Raw genomic sequence first — 17528 nt, 5'->3', positions numbered from 1 at the left:
CGGCTATTTTTTTTTTTAGTAATACAGCCTTCGCTTCAGTTCTTCAAACATCAAATACTGAGTGTTTCTTTCAAAGGTTTTGTCAAATGGTAAGAGTATAAATGCCTCACACACACATACAGGAAGTTGATGCAGTCTAGTTATTTAAGACTGTGGCATAGACAGTCCTCGGGAAGAGAAGACGGGCTTCCAGGGGGAGCTATAAGGAAGGGTGGTGAGCACAGCACAGACTCACACACGCTGAGTGGCAAGGCAGAGCAGGCCGGAAACAAAGGATGGGACGTCATACTTAAATGTTTCCTGGGGCAGGGTGTTCTTAAAACTTAGTGGCTAAAAGTGACGGGGGAAAGAACTGGCAAATGTGAAATAGAGAATGGTCCCAGTTGGGGAATGACATCAGAGAAAAGGACTGACAACTGGAGAGGCTAACAGTTCAACCTCAGGTCCGATTCCCCGCACTAGCCAGGGAGAAGGGAATGGCTGTCTGGAAAATGTAAATGAAGCCACCACCTCACACCTACTTCAATGGCTATAAAATTTTAGTGAAGAGTAAACAAAATTGTAAATGGACAGTTGGCAGGCAGTGCTACGGAGGATGTGGAGATGCTGACAGCCGCACGCCCTGCTAGTAGAGATGTAAAAGGAGGCAGCCGCTGTGGGAACGTCACCCCTCCTCAAAACCGTAACGCAGATTATCATGATGCTCCAGCATGATACACTCAGGAGTGTACAGAATGATATTAAAGTTAGGTCTCCAACAGACACAGGTTCACTACCGCTGCAGCATCGCTCACAATAGATGAGGTGGGAAAGGCCAGAAGCCTGCACAGAGCAATGTGATTTCAAAATGTAGTGACTATTCACATACACATATAGAGAGAGGGGGAGGCAGGGAGAGAGGAAGGAAGGGAGGGGGAGGGAGGGAAGGAGAAAAAAGGAGGGAAGGAAAGGGAGAAAGAGAAGGAGGGAAAGGGAGGGAGGGAGGGAGGGAAGAGAAAGGAAAGGAGGGAGAGACAGAAACAAAGAGAGACAGAGAAAGCAATACTGTTTAGTTCTGATATATTCTATAACTCAAGTAAGCCTTTAAGACATTATGCTCAATGAAATGAGTCAAGCATAAATAGACCAGTATTATATAATACCCCTTGTACAATTTCCAGAACAGGCAAAGTCATGCCTCATGTTATTAGTCACCAGGAAGTGGGGATAGAGAACAGAGAATTATTAGTGGTAATGGGGTTTCTTTTTGAGTGATGAAAAATTTTAAAAACATACAGTGGCAGCCAGGTTGTGGTGGCACACACCTTTAATCCTAGCACCCAGGAGGCAGGGGCAGGCTTGAGGCTAGCCTGATCTACAGAACAAGTTCCAGGACAGCCAGAGCTACAGAGAGCTTCTCAAGAAAAGAAAGGCAAAGCAAAGCAAGGCAGGATGGATGGATAGATGGATGGATGGATGGAAGGAAGGAAGGAAGAAAGGAAGGAAGGAAGGAAGGAAGGAAGGATGGAGGATGCATGCAGTGGTAATGGCTGCATTATATTACAAATATGATTATAATGCCAATTATGTACATTTAAAAATTAGGAACATCTTTAATTCCAGCTACTAAGGAGGCTTCTGAAGTAAAAGACTGCAAGCCTAGGCTACACTAATGTGTTCAAGGCTGGCCTAAGCAATTTAGCAAGATGCTATTTCAAAATAAAAACGATAAAGAGCTGAGGTTGTGTAAGGCTCTTGGCCAGGCCACCTAGGAGACAAGTTGCAGTTACCCCCGTCCCTGGGACTTTCCAAAACACCCAAGAATGTTGTGAGGCTCTTAGCCAGGTCAAGTTGCCCCTTCTCTGAGACTTTCTCAAAACACCCAGTTCTGAGAAGCAAAACAAGGACAGAATTTACTGGCTGACAGCCACAAGGTCTCATGGAAAAGTCCCAAATATGCACCATCATCAGCCTAAACCCCCTCATCCAGTGAATCCAAGGGTCACTGTAACCCACCAATGAGACGCCACCACCCCATGCTGTTGCTGAAATCTGCCGTCAGAACTGTATAACAATTGTGTACTATGAAATCTCAGGGTTGCCTCGGTCCCGCTTACAGAACGACCCCAGTGCACTGGACTTATGAGAATTAAATCTCTTGCTTATTGCATCATTCTCAGTCTCTGTGTCTCTGTGGGAAGTGAACACTCCGGTCATTGGACCACATGGGTCCAACAGTTGTATCTCAATGATAAAAGTATTTGCCTAAATCTTATAAGACCCTGAGTTTACACCCTAGTTATCAGAAAAAGCAAAAAAAAAAAAAAAAAAAAAAGCTTAAATAGCAAATTTTACATTTTATATTTTACAACAAAAATCTAATGCTGAATCTTCAAATTTTTACAAATTCAATTGTTTTACATTCTATTTTTATAGACTTTTACATACTTAAGACAAAAGAGCATATTTTCCTTCTTAGTTTCCTGGTAGAGGGGCATAAGTACACAAGTAACCAAACAGCCAGATTCACAATTACTAGATCAGTAAACAGACTCACAAATGACTTTATATATAAATATATCATGGTACCACTGACTTATAATACCTATGCACCACGCCTTTTAAAACAAAAGTATTAGGAATCCAGCTTTGACAAACCATTGTGTCTACTCAGAGCCCAAGTCTCCCGTATGACCACAGCACCATTTTTAATCACACATGTTGGTGAGTAACCATGTTAACATGAAACCTACCGTTTACATTTCTGTCATTATTTACTTTATGAAAATCACAGTTTCATTCAGTTTTGAAGGAGTACTTCTCTCACTAGAGCCATCAGTTGTCAAAGGGATTAATTGTACTCTGAGAGGCTGAAGAGATGGCTCAGCAGCTAAGAGCATGGACGCCCTTCAGAGGACAGAAGTTCGTTTCCCATATCAGGAGGATCCCAGTCACTATGACTCCAGCTTCAGGGGAGCCAACGCCTCTGTCTTTAGCAAGTTCCTCCACTCACTCTTGTGCACACACCCACACACACACAGACATAATACATACACATAATTTAAAACTTTTTAAAGGTATTTTGAAAATCAGCAAAAATCAACCTATTTTAAACTTTTTTAAGTAATGAAGAAAGTATAAACTTGAGGGAGGGGGCAGAGACACGGCTCAGCAGTGAAAAGCACTGGCTGCCCTTCCAGAGGACCAGGGGTTCAATCCCAAGCACCCTCATGACAGCTCTCAACCATCTATAAATACAGTTCCAGGGTATCCAATGCCTTCTTGCACAGGCATTATATACACAGCACAAAGAAATACTTGTAGCCAGAGCACCCATGCACACAAAACAGAAAGTTGAAAATAATAAAACAGTGGATTTGACATTACAATCTGCTCCTGTGGTGTGTGGCTTTACTGTGCTGTTTCATGCTGTGTGTCTTGGGAAAGTACAAAGTATTTCCGACTAGTGTGACTATGACCTTTCTCCAAGGCCTCCCATACCCCCCAGAGAGCAGTTAGGAAGTCTGCCCCAAATCACAGAGGTAGACTAGAGAGGGAAAAAATGTAACAGAATTTGGAACTTTACATCGGAGTGGATCGGGATGGCAGGACTTACGAGGACTTTGTTTTTTGCTGCCACTATTATTTTGTCCCCATCTGCTGACCAGGAACAACATTTCACTATCACCTCCACATCTTCGGGAGGGTCTTCTGAGCTCAGGAAGAAGCGCTTCACATTAATGCTTTTCTTCTCATTTGCTGATCTTACATCCCAAAGCTGTTTCAAAACAAAACAAAAACAAAACTGCTTTACTCACAACGCACACCTCTAGAATTCCAACTAGATTAAATATCATACAAATGTGCTCTACTACATATGCCTAAAATTTTTTTATTAGTTTTTAAACTAAGAAATCCAGCTTCCTGCAGGAACTAGACCTAGGTCCCCTACACATTTGTGGCCAATGTGCAGCTTGGTCTTCATGTGGGCCCCCTAACAAGCAGACCCGGAGCTTAGTCTGCTATTGGATCCCCTTCTCCTACCTGAACTGCCTGAGGCTGGGCCTTAGTAGGAAAGGATGTGCCTAGTCCTGCTGGGACTAGATAGCACTGGGTGGGTGGTACCCAAGGGAGGCTCCGCCCTCTCTTAAAAGAAGGGGAGGGAACAATGGAGAGAGAAATTTGTAAGAGTGGGGCAGGGTGGGGGGGGCTGTGATCAGGATATAAAGTGAATAAGAAAAAAGAAAAGAAGGAGAGAAAGGAGGGAGGGAGGGAGAGAGGAAAGAAAGGAAGGAAGGGGGGAGGGAGGGAGGGAAGGAAGGAAGGAAGGGGGGAGGGAGGGAGGGAAGGAAGGAAGGAAGGAAGGGGGGAGGGAGGGAGGGAAGGAAGGAAGGAAGGAAGGAAGGAAAGAAAGAAACCCAGCTTTCATTTTTCAAAAGCAAACAAACGAAACCCCAGTCAGTAAGATTTAAACACAAAGTTAACTGAGTTGACACATCTATAATGCTAGTACTTTGCAGCAGAGGCAGGAGGATCAGTTGTTTGAAGCCAGTCTGGGCTACAACGAGAGTTCATCTTAAAAGAAAGAAAATAAATTTAACTGGGCCTTGTACAGTGCGGAAGAGGATGAAGATTTGTCTTGACAATAAGGAGCGTAGGAGGGACTCACAGCTGTCTGCTGCTGCCCTCTGCTGGGACAAGCAGGAGATGCACGTCACAGCTAACTCGAGCACAGCAGGAAACTGTACTGAGCGCAGTGCCTGCTGGGCATCCAGTGATAATGAGCCCTCTAAAGGAGAAGCTATACAGAAAGCTATACTGAGAGGAAACATGGCTTCCGCTGTAATGGGTGAGGCTATGCAGTGCTGCAGAACTAACCAGCTCTGAGAAATGGGATACAAAATACTCTAAGCCTTATTCTGGAACAGTCACACAAGTGGAACAAAAAAGCAACAGCCCCTGAAAAGATGCACCTTTCGCTCTCAGGCCTGGAGCAGTGTTCTGGCTTCATGAGGGCTACCATGGACTACACACACACACACACACACACACACACACACACACACACCGAAAAAAAATGTTTTCCTTGAGACAACTGTGTCTACACAGCGTAAAACAAAAGAAACAACAGGAACTAGCATGACTAGCCTTATCTGACTTAGGTTTAAGAACTAAGAGAAAGCTGACACAATCTAATTTCACTAACCTACCAATACTCCATGTGCTTCTGCACCTTCCCAGCCCCTAGCAAGCAATGATAAAGTTTCACACATTAGCAGATGACTCAACCACACCACTGCATTCTGAGGAGGTCACTGCATTGTACCCAGGATCCCTGTGCACCCTAAGCCCTTGTGTGCTTTAAATAACAATCTTTAATAAAACACACTTTAAGATCATTTCTTTAGAAACCACATGCTTATCTACACGATATCCTACAACAAGCTTAGAAATCACAGAGCCTTTGGGGCATAAATAATTTTACAGTTCTCAGTCTCTTCAGACGGCAAAAGCTTTACAAGGCTTTGACCTTGACATGCTGTTATGTAACATCATTTTGCAGGACCTCTGCCTTCCACATGTCACTGTGCAAAGAGTCAGTGACACTGGCTTAATAGCTCTGTGGGAAAGCCATCTTCCACAGGCAGTTCTCCCCAAGTGTAGTGATGCCTGTCCCCCACTGCTAGTGACACTCACACACCAGTAACAGAAATCAAACACCTATCGCTGACCAACACAACATAAAGATGTCTTAGCTCCGGACTGTGACTGGCCACGCCACTGGCTAGTCAACAGAATTAGCCTCTGTGCCCATCAACTGAAGACTGGTAATAAAAGTGTAGACATATTCACAATGAAATGACGGTCAATGCATGACCCATGACTGGCAACGAGCTGAGAGCAGTGACGTCCTAAAGAAGACACGCATACCATTCGTCTGAGGCCCCGGCAACACAGCACGGAGGGTGTGGAAAGGATGTGTCCAGAAGATAGGAAGAGAGGCAGCAAAGCGCCATCTTCTGGGCAAGCTGGGGCGACAGTCGATCACAAACTGGCCTGCAGTCCTGAAACCTGAATGGACACGCAGGCCAATGGAACGGCTCAGCAGGTAAGAGCGCAAACCTGACGCCTGAGCTCAATCTCTAGAATCCATGATGGAGGCAGAGACCAACTCCTGCAAGCTGTCCTCCGGCCTCCACACTTGTGCTGAGCATGTACACACTCACACGCAAAGACAGACAGACAGACAGACAGATACTGTAATTTAAAAAAGGGAACCTGGCATCAGCCTGCCATAAATGGAGAAAAGATTCAAGGGGCATACCCCTCAGGGCTGAACTATTTAATACTGACGAATTCAAAAGGAGGAGGAAACATTTTGGTTTGTAACAACTGGCAATCCACAAGCATAGTCAGTCATACACAGAAATAAACATATGCATTAAAAAAATAATAAAATCTTTAAAATAGAAAGAAGAGAAATCAATCTTGCACATTACTTTGTCATTCTCTTTATACACCTCCCACGTCTCTAACTTTATTCTGAATAGTCAGAATATGGGACGTGCTTTTTTCTTCTAGTATTTAAGACCCAAGGCCTAGTATAGTATCTAACATACACTGGATATTAAATACACAATTTTTAGAAACACATAAGTGAAAAGACAGGTTATATACAAGTTGCAAGCACAGATGTTTAGAAAGTTACTAAAAGAATAAAGCTTATCAGAACGCTCAACCTGATCAAGACAAAAGATTAGCAACAGGAGTTCGTCACCAAAACATGAAAGCCGAGACTACACAATGGCTCGGGGTGTAGATCTGACTCCTGACTCGAGCACTGCCCTCCTGTCTCTACATGCACACGTGCACACGCACACACATGACACCTCCACTCACATGCTCATGAACAAAATGTTTCTTTTCAGATATGAAACCTAAGAACCCTATGAGGAGACACAATTCCCAGTCAGCTTCTTAGTGCTATTCCGGAACAGATCGCCAGGGATTTGATACTGAAGACAGATTTCTAAAAGGTATACAGAAACCAAAATTTTACTCATACTGGCAAAAAGAAAAAATATGGTCATGAAACAGCAGTATAATATTTTTTAAAAATCTAATTCTAAGAACAGGTACTGAAGAGTCTGAGATCAAAATTTTAAAATACTGTTGTGCTTAAAAATACCAGAAAATGAAGTGAAAGAAACTTCCAGTGAGGGAAAATGAGGAAAAGCGAGGAAAAAAAAATCAAAAAACAAATATTCCAGAAAAAGAAAATACAGGAGAAATCAAACAATTCGAGAAGACTCCAAAAGTGACGATAAAATACCACGCATACCCCTCTTCACAGCACTGTAGAGCCCCTAAACTCTTTGACAAGACTAAACTAAAAATAACGCTGGACTTCACACCCTTCAGGAAAGACGGAAGCAGGTTAATCTGCCTCTTGACTCTACAGATCTAAAAATACTAGATGAATACATGTTTAAGATATAATATATGCTTAAAGTTAAGAATTTAAACTCTAGGTTATAGAGCATTCAAAATTAAGAGTATGAGGGAGATTCTTAGAAGCTGAAAGAAAAGCCTTTTCTCTACAAACACATAAAAATGCTGCAACAGTTTAGATCTAGAAACTCTGCGAGGGGGTTAATGAACCGAAGGTGTGGCTCCCAGCCTGGGGCACAGGCATAGCAGGCTGTGGGGCAGTGGCTCTCAAGCTTCCTAACGCTTTGACCCTTTAATACAGTTGCTCATGTTTCGTTGCTACTCCACAACTGTAATTTTTGCCATTCTTGTGAATCACAATGGAAGTATTTCTGAAGACAGGTTTGCCAACAGGGCCATGACGCTCAAGTTGAGAACCACTGTTTTAGAGCCTTAAGTATGAGGGCCTAGAGAAACCAGTCTGGCCTTTAACGGGTATCCCTGAAGGGTGCTCCAGCTCCTTCCTATTTCTCGCTTTGCTTCCAAGACACCATTAGGTAGGCAATTTCTTTCACCACTTGTCATAAGACACTTGCCTCAGCACAGGCACAGAGACAGGGTCAGATTGAAACTTCCGACACTGTAAACAAAAATAGGTCTTCCATCTTTATAGGTTGTCTATCTCATGCTTGTAATCACAGCTTTAGAACACTATTAACACCAACAGAAAGTCCTATTCACCCCAAACCATAAGGGCTTCTCCAAAGTTAAAGCCCTCTCACTTTTGTTCAAAAGCTTACCTTTAGAGTTCCGTCAGCGGAGCAACTAGCCAAGAGCTCATCATCTGGGGAGAACCTGCAGTGGTTGACCGAGTTCGTGTGACCAAACATGGTATTTCGACATTCTTTTTGATTCAAATCCCAGAGCTATTTGGAAAGGGGGAAAGAAACGTTAAAACCACATAAGGCAGTACTGGAGACAGGCATGGCGGACACCGGCAGCTCCGATTACTTTGAAGGATCACTGAAGCTCAAAAGTTCTAGCCCAGCCCAGGCATCTGGAGCTCTGAAACTGTACCCAAGATGGAAAGAGGAAGCGGACTGGGAATGGTGGGTCCATGATGGGTCCATGGTGGGAAAGTGAAAGGAGAGCCAGGTTGGATATGACCGGGATAACTGTATATGTGAATCAAACTACCACAGGATCTATTTTAAGATCTATACTAAACGGGGTCTAGAGAGCGTCTGCTGCTCTCCCAGACACCCAGATTCAGTTCCTAGTACCCACATCAGGTAGCTCACAACCGCCTGTAACTCCTGCTCCAGAGAACTCAACGCCCTCTTCTGTGGCTTCCATGGCAACCCACACACGATGGCATACATGTGCACAAACAAAAGCAATACATAAATTAAATTTAACTTAAAAAAGAAAATTAATCTAGGTTAAATGGGAAAAGTGAAACACTAAATTCTTGCTTTTCATTTGAGCTCCTGGTTACAGAATAATGTCCATAGTAACGTAAAGTTGTCACATACACAGATAAGCTTGTGACAACCTTTAGATCAAATCTCAGTCCACTAAGGGACCTGAAGGCCTTACTAGGTTTTTATTCTGAGCACTAAACTAACTGAACAATTGTTGCTTATTTTTAACTGAGTGGTTTAGAATCATAGTATTTAATTAGCTACAAAAATCAATAAGTCATGTGCAAATTATCTCCATATTTTTTTTAAATACTAGGTTACAAAAATGGTCCAAGCAAGCTTTTCATTTTTCTAAGACTGCCCAAACTTGAGATAACTAATTGTATAAAAGCCATTAATGGCCTAAAAGCTCCAAGACCTTCACTGATACCAGAATATAGGAACTTAAAGCTCAGGGCAAACAGCAGTTCAGTGAGCCGCCCGACAAATCAGGGTGATGTAATCCTCGAGACAAGTAACTCTACTTGCCTAGTAAACTGACACCATGAAGAGGAAAAGGGAGGAAAAAAGAGTTTTTAGCAGAATAAGAGAGACAACCACCAAGAGCCAAGTTTCTCTGGATTCTGAATCTAATAAACCTAATAAACCTATGGGTTTGAGACCAAATATGGGAAAATTAACACCAGCCAGGTATGTATCATAACTACAGTGCACTACTGTTAGGTGTGGACATGGCATGGTGTAGGTTTATGTCAAGGTGATACATGCTTGGACAATAGAGAGTGGGCAAGGAGAAGAGTTTTGGTAAGGCAGAAGGGAAAGGAAAGCGGGAGTTTCAAGATGGAGACAGCAGAGGAGGAGGTTTCGATCAAGGTGAACTAGATCAGTTTTACCTTGTTTAGGTGGGTGGTTTATATCTTTATTAATTGGCAGTGTTATTGTTTGGATATGGATTGAGAATTTAACATATAAATCTGTTTGATAAGTTATTGATTGTTGAGTCATGATTTTACCGGGCTGTGGAGGACAGTGTGTGAAAGCAGTGGTTGAGAGGCAGCTGGAGCGTGCAGTTCCAGCTCTGTTGCCCGCTCGAGGTGAGGATGCGAGGGGTCCGTGGAACGAGATGTGTGGGTACCAGTGTTGGTAACTAAGCACCTAGAGGACTGTGTGAGACTGGGTGTCGGGCTCCCTCGGAGCAACTGCCTCAGGCTGCAGGACCAGTAGCTACAGAATCATTTTTTATCTTCACCGCAACAGCACGGCACTTACATCTAAGAGCGTAGCTGAAACGTTTCGGGTGAAATGGTGTACATATGATCAGCTGTGAACTGCTCTAAACAAAAGGTTTAGTTTGGGATATAGATAGAGCTTTTATAAAATAGGACTGGAAAAATCTTACTTCGGTTTTTTTTACAGTGCTGAGGATTAAACCTGGAGCCATGTATATGCCAGGGTAGCGCTCTCTAACGAAGGTTCAGTGTATCCTTCTGAAGAGTTATAGAACAGCATTTGTCTGAGCCACATATTTACTGTGTAGCCCAGGCTACACACCTCAGGTTCCTCCTGCCTCGGCCTCCCGAGAGCTGGGATTACAAGTACATAACACTACTCAACAGCCTGGAGTTCTCTAAAATGTTTCACATACACCTCCTAAAAATCTGATATCCCACTGTAAAAATAGTGTGACAGTGGACGATTGAAACAAAATTAATTTTTAAAAAAAGTCCAAAAGGAGATAACATCTTTCTAGGACACCAGAGAACTTAATCTACCTGTACTTACCTACTTAAAGAGACTCAAGATATAAACTTTTTTTCTTTTTTAAAGATTTATTAACTTTATGCATATCAGTGCTCTATCTGAATGTATAGCTGCAGGCCAGAAGAGGGCATCAGATCCCATTACAGATGGTTGTGAACCACCATGTGGTTGCTGGGAATTGAACTCAGGACCTCTGGAAGAGCAGTCAGTGCTCTTAACCACTGAGCCATCTCTCCAGCCCAATGTAATCTTTTATAATTCCTAATTACAAGCATATCAAATATACATGAGGTGAACATTTTGGTTTTGCTTATATTCCTACAAATACCTTTTCCTCCTTCCTTCTGCATCTGACAGCAGCACCCTATTCTGGACTGTTTTAATTCAAGCACATCAGACCCGCCTCCCCTTCTCCCTTGGACCTGGTCACACCTGTGACTGGTGTGCAAGCCAGTTGGAGCTGCATTTATGAAACAGTGAGTCTGAACTGTGTGGGGTGAGGTAGGGACTTCTCTAAAATCTGATCTATAGGCTCTGGGAAAGGAGGGGTTGCTCTTCCTCTGGGATTAGAAACTTGGGGACAAACCTGGGGCTGAGGTTATTTCCTGTCACATAAAGACAGCATGACCGGACCATCAAAGACAGCAGAACCCGTGACAGGGAGGGAGGGAGGACCTGAGAATACACCTGACGTGTCAGGAATGCTAACAGCAGAATCCATGCTCACTGTGAACTTTGTAGTTATGTAAGCTAATAATGCCTCTTTTTTTCCTTTATTTTTTGCTTATGAATATGGAATTTAGAATGTGGACATTTCAAACATTGTGACAATAAACTGGAAAGGAGCTGGAGATGCAGCCCAAAGATAGCTTAGCACCCGGGAGGCCCTGAGTCAATCCCTAGCAGTGGGGTTAAAATAAATCAATAAACAGCCAGGTACACAGGACGTCAGTCCTAGCACTTGGGAGGCAGATGGAGGTGAATCTCTGTTTGAGACAGGCCTGGTCTACAGAGTGAGTTGCAGGACAGACAAAAAAAAAAAAAACCCCGATAACATAATGCACATGAGAAAATCAAAGAAGATACTCTGTTGTATCCCTAGTTCATCTGAAAAATCTTCAATACCTATACTTACCTTGAGGAAGAAGTCATTTGACCCAGTGGCCAGAAGAAGGTGATTGCTCTTATTGGTGAAATGGCAGCAATTGACTTGCTCTGAGTGCTCTTCGTAGGTGTGCACGAGCTTCCCAGACGCAGAATCCCAAATCTGAGGCGAGAAAGAAAAGAAAATGCATAAACAGCCACTGTTTCCAAAGGGAAAACAGGAAGAGCAAATGTATGCCACCGTGCAGATGCTGCCCGTCCCCTGTGAGGACCGTCCTGCTGAGCATGACACCAACGTGAATCCACCCCAGTCTCCAAACACAGCTAATTCCGCCTCACTTTAGAATGTTCAGCCCAAAGAGTCAGGCATTAGAGTGCACACACACCTTAAATCCTAGCACTCAGGAAGCAGAGGCAGACAGATCCCTGTGAGTTCCAGGCCAACCCGGTCTACACAGTACGTTCCAGAGCAGCCAGGGCTACACAGTAGGACCCTGTCTCAAAAAAAACAAGCACAGGATCCCTCATGTCAACAGCCGAGTGCCCAGAGGCTAGATCCGACCTCTGCATGCCGGCAGTAGCAGAGGCTAGATCCGACCTCCGCATGCTGTCAGTAGCAGAGGCTAGATCCGATCTCCGCATGCTGTCAGTAGCAGAGGCTAGATCAGCAGTAGCAGAGGTTAGATCCGACCTCCGCATGCTGTCAGTAGCAGAGGTTAGATCAGACCTCCACATGCCGTCAGTAGCAGAGGTTAGATCTAACCTCTGCATGTTGTCAGTAGCAGAGGCTAGATCAGCAGTAGCAGAGGTTAGATCCGACCTCCGAATGCTGTCAGTAGCAGAGGTTAGATCCGACCTCCGCATGCTGTCAGTAGCAGAGGTTAGATCCGACCTCTGCATGCTGTCAGTAGCAGAGGTTAGATCCGACCTCCGTATGCTGTCAGTAGCAGAGGTTAGATCCGACCTCCGTATGCTGTCAGTAGCAGAGGTTAGATCTAACCTCTGCATGTTGTCAGTAGCAGAGGCTAGATCAGCAGTAGCAGAGGTTAGATCCGACCTCTGCATGCTGTCAGTAGCAGAGGCTAGATCCGACCTCCGCATGCTGTCAGTAGCAGAGGCTAGATCCGATCTCCGCATGCTGTCAGTAGCAGAGGCTAGATCAGCAGTAGCAGAGGTTAGATCCGACCTCCGCATGCTGTCAGTAGCAGAGGTTAGATCAGACCTCCACATGCCGTCAGTAGCAGAGGTTAGATCTAACCTCTGCATGTTGTCAGTAGCAGAGGCTAGATCAGCAGTAGCAGAGGTTAGATCCGACCTCCGAATGCTGTCAGTAGCAGAGGTTAGATCCGACCTCCGCATGCTGTCAGTAGCAGAGGTTAGATCCGACCTCTGCATGCTGTCAGTAGCAGAGGTTAGATCCGACCTCCGTATGCTGTCAGTAGCAGAGGTTAGATCCGACCTCCGTATGCTGTCAGTAGCAGAGGTTAGATCTAACCTCTGCATGTTGTCAGTAGCAGAGGCTAGATCAGCAGTAGCAGAGGTTAGATCCGACCTCTGCATGCTGTCAGTAGCAGAGGCTAGATCCGACCTCCGCATGCTGTCAGTAGCAGAGGCTAGATCCGATCTCCGCATGCTGTCAGTAGCAGAGGCTAGATCAGCAGTAGCAGAGGTTAGATCCGACCTCCGCATGCTGTCAGTAGCAGAGGTTAGATCAGACCTCCACATGCCGTCAGTAGCAGAGGTTAGATCTAACCTCTGCATGTTGTCAGTAGCAGAGGCTAGATCAGCAGTAGCAGAGGTTAGATCCGACCTCCGAATGCTGTCAGTAGCAGAGGTTAGATCCGACCTCCGCATGCTGTCAGTAGCAGAGGTTAGATCCGACCTCTGCATGCTGTCAGTAGCAGAGGTTAGATCCGACCTCCGTATGCTGTCAGTAGCAGAGGTTAGATCCGACCTCCGTATGCTGTCAGTAGCAGAGGTTAGATCTAACCTCTGCATGTTGTCAGTAGCAGAGGCTAGATCAGCAGTAGCAGAGGTTAGATCCGACCTCTGCATGCTGTCAGTAGCAGAGGTTAGATCCGACCTCTGCATGCTGTCAGTAGCAGAGGCTAGATCCGACCTCCGCATGCTGTCAGTAGCAGAGGTTAGATCAGACCTCCGCATGCTGTCAGTAACCCACACTTAAAGCTCCCAAGGTCTACTTCCCTGTTCTTCTCATCTGCCACTTCTGCCTTTGTCAGAGCACTTATGAGAATTAAGAGATTCAGAGTTTGCTGTTGTATTTCTGCTTCCTGCTTTGTTTTCAGCACTGAGAACCAGAAACCAGTTTCTCAGTGTAGCCCTCTTTCACTTCTGCTTCCCTCTGACTTTAGAACTTGGGACTGGGCAGCAAGGCCAATCTCAGAGCCAACTCCAGTGGAAGATACAGAGAAAGTAACTGCTGCCTGGAACACTACTGAGCCTACAATAAAACGGGGAAGACGGAATCAGGGGAGTGAACAATGAGCGAATGGGATTGTAATAAAAATATAAGGTGGAGAGTGAGAGGCAGATACTGAAATAAATTATGTACATGTATGAGATTTTCATGATGGAAACAGTGTTATATAGTTAATACTTACTAATAATTTAAAAAAAATAAGAAGGTTGTTATGGTTTATATATGCTCATAAGGTGTGGCCAATTTGAAGTGGGTGTGGGTTTTAGGACCCTTGGCCTAACTACCTGGATGCTGCCATGCTCCTACCTTGATGATAATAGGTTGATAATAAACTGAACCTCTGAACCCGTAAGTCACCCCCAATTAAATGTTGTCATTATAAGACTTGCATTGGTCATGGTGTCTGTTCACAACAATGAAACCCTAAGACAAAGGTTTTACCAACATCTTAGTCTAGTCATCCCACAGACCTCGTCAGGGGCTAAAATCTCCTGAAGAAAACCCAAGCCAACCTTTCTTGCTTCTTATCCACTCCATTTACCCAGATTCACTGTTTTATGAAAAGCTTACAGTGAAGTGGGGCATGGTGGCACATGACTAATCGAAGCACTCAGGATGTCTGGGTTAGTCAGACCCTGTCTCACCCCTTGGAAATAGAACACACACACACACACACACACACACACACACACACACAATATATCTACTTACTCACCTACTTAACTCACACACACATCCTGAAGTGAGGCCTCCCCTCTACATATTAGTGACAAAGCGCCTTTACCTTTCAGTTTCTCTTAAATTCCTTATTAGTAAAAATGTTCCAAATAAAAACTAAAGTTTAGAGAAAAGACCCAAGAAATAATAACAAACAAGATAAAATTATCCTCTTTTCTTTTCCTTGCTTATTTTTTATATCAGTAACCTGTTAGAGTGTTCATGTCTAATTTGCACTGATTTTATAAATCAGCCTATAAGGTTAAAACAAAATCATGCTATATTTGATAAATAATATACTTTACAATATGAATTATATATCACTTTTAAACTATTACTTCTAATCAAATATGTCAAGATATAATATAATATAATATAATATAATATAATATAATATAATATAATATAAATATAGGTCCATAGGTCTATCTATTGATGACAGGCAAATTCACTAATTTATCTAACTTTCCCTTATTGGCTCAATACATCACGCTGATTTTTTTTTCTTTTTTTTTTTTTTTTTTTTTTTTTTTTTGGTACATAAGAATTATAGTAAGGATTTGGGACTCCTGGCCAGGAACCAAGTAGACTGAATGCAGATCTTCACACCTCCCTGGCTGTTTCCTCAGATCCAATCCCCCCAGTTTAATATCTAGCTCTGTAGTGGAACACCTGCTGTGGTCTCCCTTTCATCTCTGACATTAGCCACAACAGATAACAGAGATCTTCTCCTCCGACCTTCCTTCATTGTAGGAATGACAGTATTAGTGATCTCAATTCCCTCAGTAAAAAGACACAGACTAAAAGAGTACATGTGAAAACAGGATTCATCTTTCTACTACATCCAAGAAACACATCTCAACATCAAGGACCAACTATCTCGGGGTAAAGGGATAAAAGGAAAAAAGATATTCCAAGTAAATGGACCTATGAAGCAAACTGGGGTAGACATTTTACCATCTAACAAAATATGACTTCAAACCAAGACTAATCAGAAGAAATAAGGAAAAACACTATATAATCATCAAAGGAAAAATGTACACAAAAAAATTTTTTTAATTCTTAATATCTATGCCCCAAACACAAAGGCATCCAAGTTTGTAAAAGAAACACTACTGTGGCTTAAATCACATATTGAACCTTCAATATGTGACATCAATACTCCATTCTCATCAAAAGTCAGGTCATCCAGACAAAAACTACACAGAGAAATGCAAGAGCTATCAGACATTATAAACCAAATGGATCTAAAGGACATTTACAGAACATTTCACCCAAACACAAAAAAAAGGATATAGCTTCTTCTCTGCACCTCATGGAATGTTCTCTAAAACTGACTACATACTGGCCACAAAGCACAAGAGAGCCGAAATGACTCCCTGCACTCTCTTAGACCACTATGAATGGACATCAATAACAATAGAAAGCTCACAAACTCGTAGAAACTGAATAAAACTTGACTGAATGAAAAAAAAAATGGGTCAAGATGGAAAATAAGAAAAAAATTAGAGACTTCCTAGATCTCTACAAAAATGAATACACAGCACACCTGAACTTAGGACACTATGGAAGCTGTTCTAGGAAGCAGCTCCTCACACTCAACGCCTGAACAAAAACTAGAGAGGTTTCATGCTAGCACTTAACAGTCACACCCGAGAGGAGTAGAGGGAAAGGCACAGTCAAGCTTAGGGCTGCAGTCAGTAAGATAGAAACAAAGACAACAGTTCAAAGAATCAACAAAACCAAGAGCTGGTTCTCCGAGAAAATAATTAACATCAACAATCACTAATTCAAATTAACCAAAAGGTGGAGAGAGAATATTCAAACTAACACAATCAGAAACGGGAAGTGGGACATAACAGCAAACACCAAGAAAATCCACAGAATTATAAGGACTTTAAGAACCTGTACTCCACCAAATTGGAAAATCTACAAGAAATATATAATTTTGATAGGTACAACTTACCAAAATTAAATCAAGAACACATAAGAAATTTAAACAGACCTATAATCCCTAGTTAAATAAAAGCAGTCATTAAAATCTACTGACCAAAAAAAGCCCAGGGCCAGATGGTTTTAGCATAGAATTCTACAAGAATTTTAAAGAACAATTAATACGGATGTTCCTCAAACTATTTCACAAGATAGAAACAGAAGGAACACTGCCCAATTAATTTCATGAGGCTACAGTTACTCAGACGCCCAAACCCCACCAAGAAAATCACAGACCAAATTCCCTTTTGAAGACAGATGCAAGAATAAAATAATAAAATATTTGCGAACCAAATCCAAGAATACAACAAAAAGAGCATCCACCATGATCAAAAGGCATCGTCCCAGAGCTGCAGGGATAACTCAATATGCAAAATCAGTGAGTGTGACCCACCATATAAACAAACTGAAAGAACAATCAGATGCAAAAATGGCCTTTGACAAAGTCCAACACCTCTTCAAGACAAATGTCCTGGAGAGATTAGGGATACAAGGAACATTCCTAAACTTAGTAAAGACAATTTATAATAAACCCATAGCCAATGTCAACTTAAATGGAGAATAGAGAAAAATTCAAAGCAATCCATCAGGAACAAAACTTTCCAAACATGTTCAAAACTGTACTTGAAGACCTAGTTAAAGTAATAAGACAACTGAAGAAGATTAAAGGTCTTCAAGTT

At 42.8% G+C, this 17528-nt stretch overlaps 1 protein-coding gene across 1 annotated transcript in view; it reads right to left on the bottom strand.

The window, feature by feature from the left end:
* Nucleotides 1-17528, bottom strand: part of APAF1 (apoptotic peptidase activating factor 1) — an 83703-nt gene that overhangs the window by 28211 nt on the left and 37964 nt on the right. Inside the window, exons 15-17 of the mRNA XM_080934975.1 lie at nucleotides 11731-11862; nucleotides 8211-8336; nucleotides 3596-3757 (exon numbers count right to left, since the gene is read on the bottom strand). Of these exons, the coding sequence (XP_080791101.1) occupies nucleotides 3596-3757; nucleotides 8211-8336; nucleotides 11731-11862 (420 nt within the window). The remainder of the gene's footprint in view (nucleotides 1-3595; nucleotides 3758-8210; nucleotides 8337-11730; nucleotides 11863-17528) is intronic.

This window comes from Micromys minutus, assembly GCF_963924665.1.
Source record: "Micromys minutus genome assembly, chromosome: 22".
Classification (NCBI taxonomy): Eukaryota; Metazoa; Chordata; class Mammalia; order Rodentia; family Muridae; genus Micromys; species Micromys minutus.
Note: the sequence above shows the minus strand (reverse complement) of the source record. Positions and strands in the feature narration are given on the sequence as shown.